A 2,065-nucleotide genomic window follows, 5' to 3' on the forward strand; every position below is an offset into this window, starting at 1 on the left:
TAGAAAATCTGCGTGACTCGTCCACATGACTGAGGAAAGTGAAAGCAAACTCCCGGAAAAGCGGGAGATGATTCAGCCAGGCTTCTAGTTGGCCTGAACCCTTCTACAGCCCCTCGCCCGTCCAGCAGCCTCTATAGTTAGGGAGCTCTTTGGGGGACTGTTCTCAGCAGGACTCCCCAAACAGCCAGCCCTTCCCCAGGTCTGAGTTCTTTGGGAAAGCACCTTCTGCTGGAAAGCTGCTAGCTTACCTGAGCTCGTGCTCCACCGAGCTTAGGCAAATTAAAGCCAGGAGGAAGCCTTTAGTGCGTTTCAAAAGCGACGCAGACCCTCTCTACAGAGCACTTCGGGCCTCCACCCCCCCCCCCCCCCCCGCCCATACACACACACACCCACACCTGGCGCCCGGGCTCCCAGGTGCGTGCTCGCTGGCTGCGGGTGCGGAACGCACCCTTCCCCAGCTGGGTCCTGCGCCACCGGCGGGCCTGCAGGAGTCGCTGTGAACATAGGAAGCAGGGGAGATTTCAAATGCTGCTTTATTCTTTCGAATAATGTAAAAATTGATATAAAAAAGTGAGCATACTCAGTCTTTTCCTCTTACCTACAATACAAAGGGTCTGTCTGAAAAGTCTTTTTTACAAATGTACCTTAGCTGCATCAACAGGAGTAAGATGTAGAAAAAGCTACCATTACAAAAATAATTTAAGGGAAAATAAACACGTTTAGCTTCTCTCGCAGTTCAGTGGTGGTTAAGTCCAGGCTGTAGCTTCTTTGCGCTATGTCCCAAGAAACTGCAGCGGGCGCCCGGCGGCTCTGGCTGCGCCGGGCAGGGCGCGCTCCGCTCCGGGCCGTCGGGTCTGAGGTATGGGTCGTTGCTGAGTCTCTCTCACCCCCGCCGCGCGTTACCGGCAGTCGGCGGCCCCGGCGGCCGGCAGGAAGGGCGGGCTGGGCAGCTGCTTGAAGAACTGCCGGAGGCCGGCCAGGTCCCGCGTGAGCTGCTCCACGCGCTGGTGCAGCTTCTCGTTCTCCGCCGACAGCTCCACGAGCTTCTGCTGCATCTCCTGGTTCCGCCGCTTAGCCTTGTCGCGGCTCTTGCGCACCGCGATGTTGTTGCGCTCGCGCCGCTGCCGGTACTCCGGGCTGCCGCGGTCCGGGCCCCTCTTGCCAGTGCTCTTCTCCCGGGCAGGGCCCGGCGCGGGGGTCGGCCCGGGGCTGCTGCGCGGCGGCTCCGGCGACGTGGGCGGGGTGGGTTGTCCGGCGGCCGCCAGGCTCACCACGGTCTGCGCGCAGGCGGCCACCTGAGCGGGCAGCAGCGAGCCGGGCGCGTCGCCGTCGCCCCAGTCGGGCTCGCGCTTGAGTGGGCGCGGAACGGCGGGGCCCGGGCCCAGGGGGCGCGCGGGGCCGCCGGGCAGCAGCTCCAGGGGGCCTGCGCCGCCCGCCTTGTGATTGCTGTTGAAGAGGTCGGCGAAGAGTTCGTCGTGGCACAGCTCCAGGGTGGGCACGGCGGCCATGGAGTCGATGTAGGCGCTGAAGTCGATGGCGCTCTCGTCGTCGTACATGGCGGGGGCGGCAGCGCCCGGCTCGCCGAGAGCCCCCGTCTCGGCCCCGCGGCCCGGCTTTCCCGCCCGGCCCGGCTCGTAGAAGGGCGCGGGCTCCGCTGGCCAGGGCGCGCCGCGCGCCGGGCCGTCCAGGCTGAAGAGCGCGGCGCTCATGGCGGCGTCGGGCCGGGCTCTGCGTCCAAGCGCGGCTGTCACCTCGCCGGGCCCAGCCTCGCCGCCTTTTCTAGCCCCGGCTGACGCGCACGCCCCGCCCCGGGGCCGCGGGGGAAGGGGCGGGGGCGCCCTGGGAGCCCCCGCAGCCGCCCCGAGCCTTCCCGGGGCGCGCCCTCTCTCTGCTCCTCCCCGGGGCCCTCTCCCCGGCCCCGGGGACCCCCGGCCCGCGCTGCAGGAGGGGGTGCGCGCCGCTGGGAATGACACGCCCTCTGCCCGCACTCCAGGCCTTCTCTTCTTCCTGTTTGTGGGCTTGGAACCTCCTCGCTCCTCGGGGCTGGGAGTGAAATCAAAACCAG

The 2,065-nt window shown here is 66.6% G+C and overlaps 1 protein-coding gene across 1 annotated transcript; it reads right to left on the reverse strand.

Moving 5' to 3' along the window:
• Positions 1-515: 515 nt before the first annotated feature.
• CEBPD (CCAAT enhancer binding protein delta) lies at positions 516-1,796 on the reverse strand. The gene has a single exon (XM_039464629.2). It carries the CDS (start codon positions 1,707-1,709, stop codon positions 900-902), a length of 810 nt encoding a protein of 269 aa, XP_039320563.1. The 5' UTR covers positions 1,710-1,796; the 3' UTR covers positions 516-899.
• Positions 1,797-2,065: the final 269 nt, after the last annotated feature.

Source organism: Saimiri boliviensis, chromosome 15 (genome assembly GCF_048565385.1).
Source record: "Saimiri boliviensis isolate mSaiBol1 chromosome 15, mSaiBol1.pri, whole genome shotgun sequence".
In the NCBI taxonomy this organism is placed as follows: domain Eukaryota; kingdom Metazoa; phylum Chordata; class Mammalia; order Primates; family Cebidae; genus Saimiri; species Saimiri boliviensis.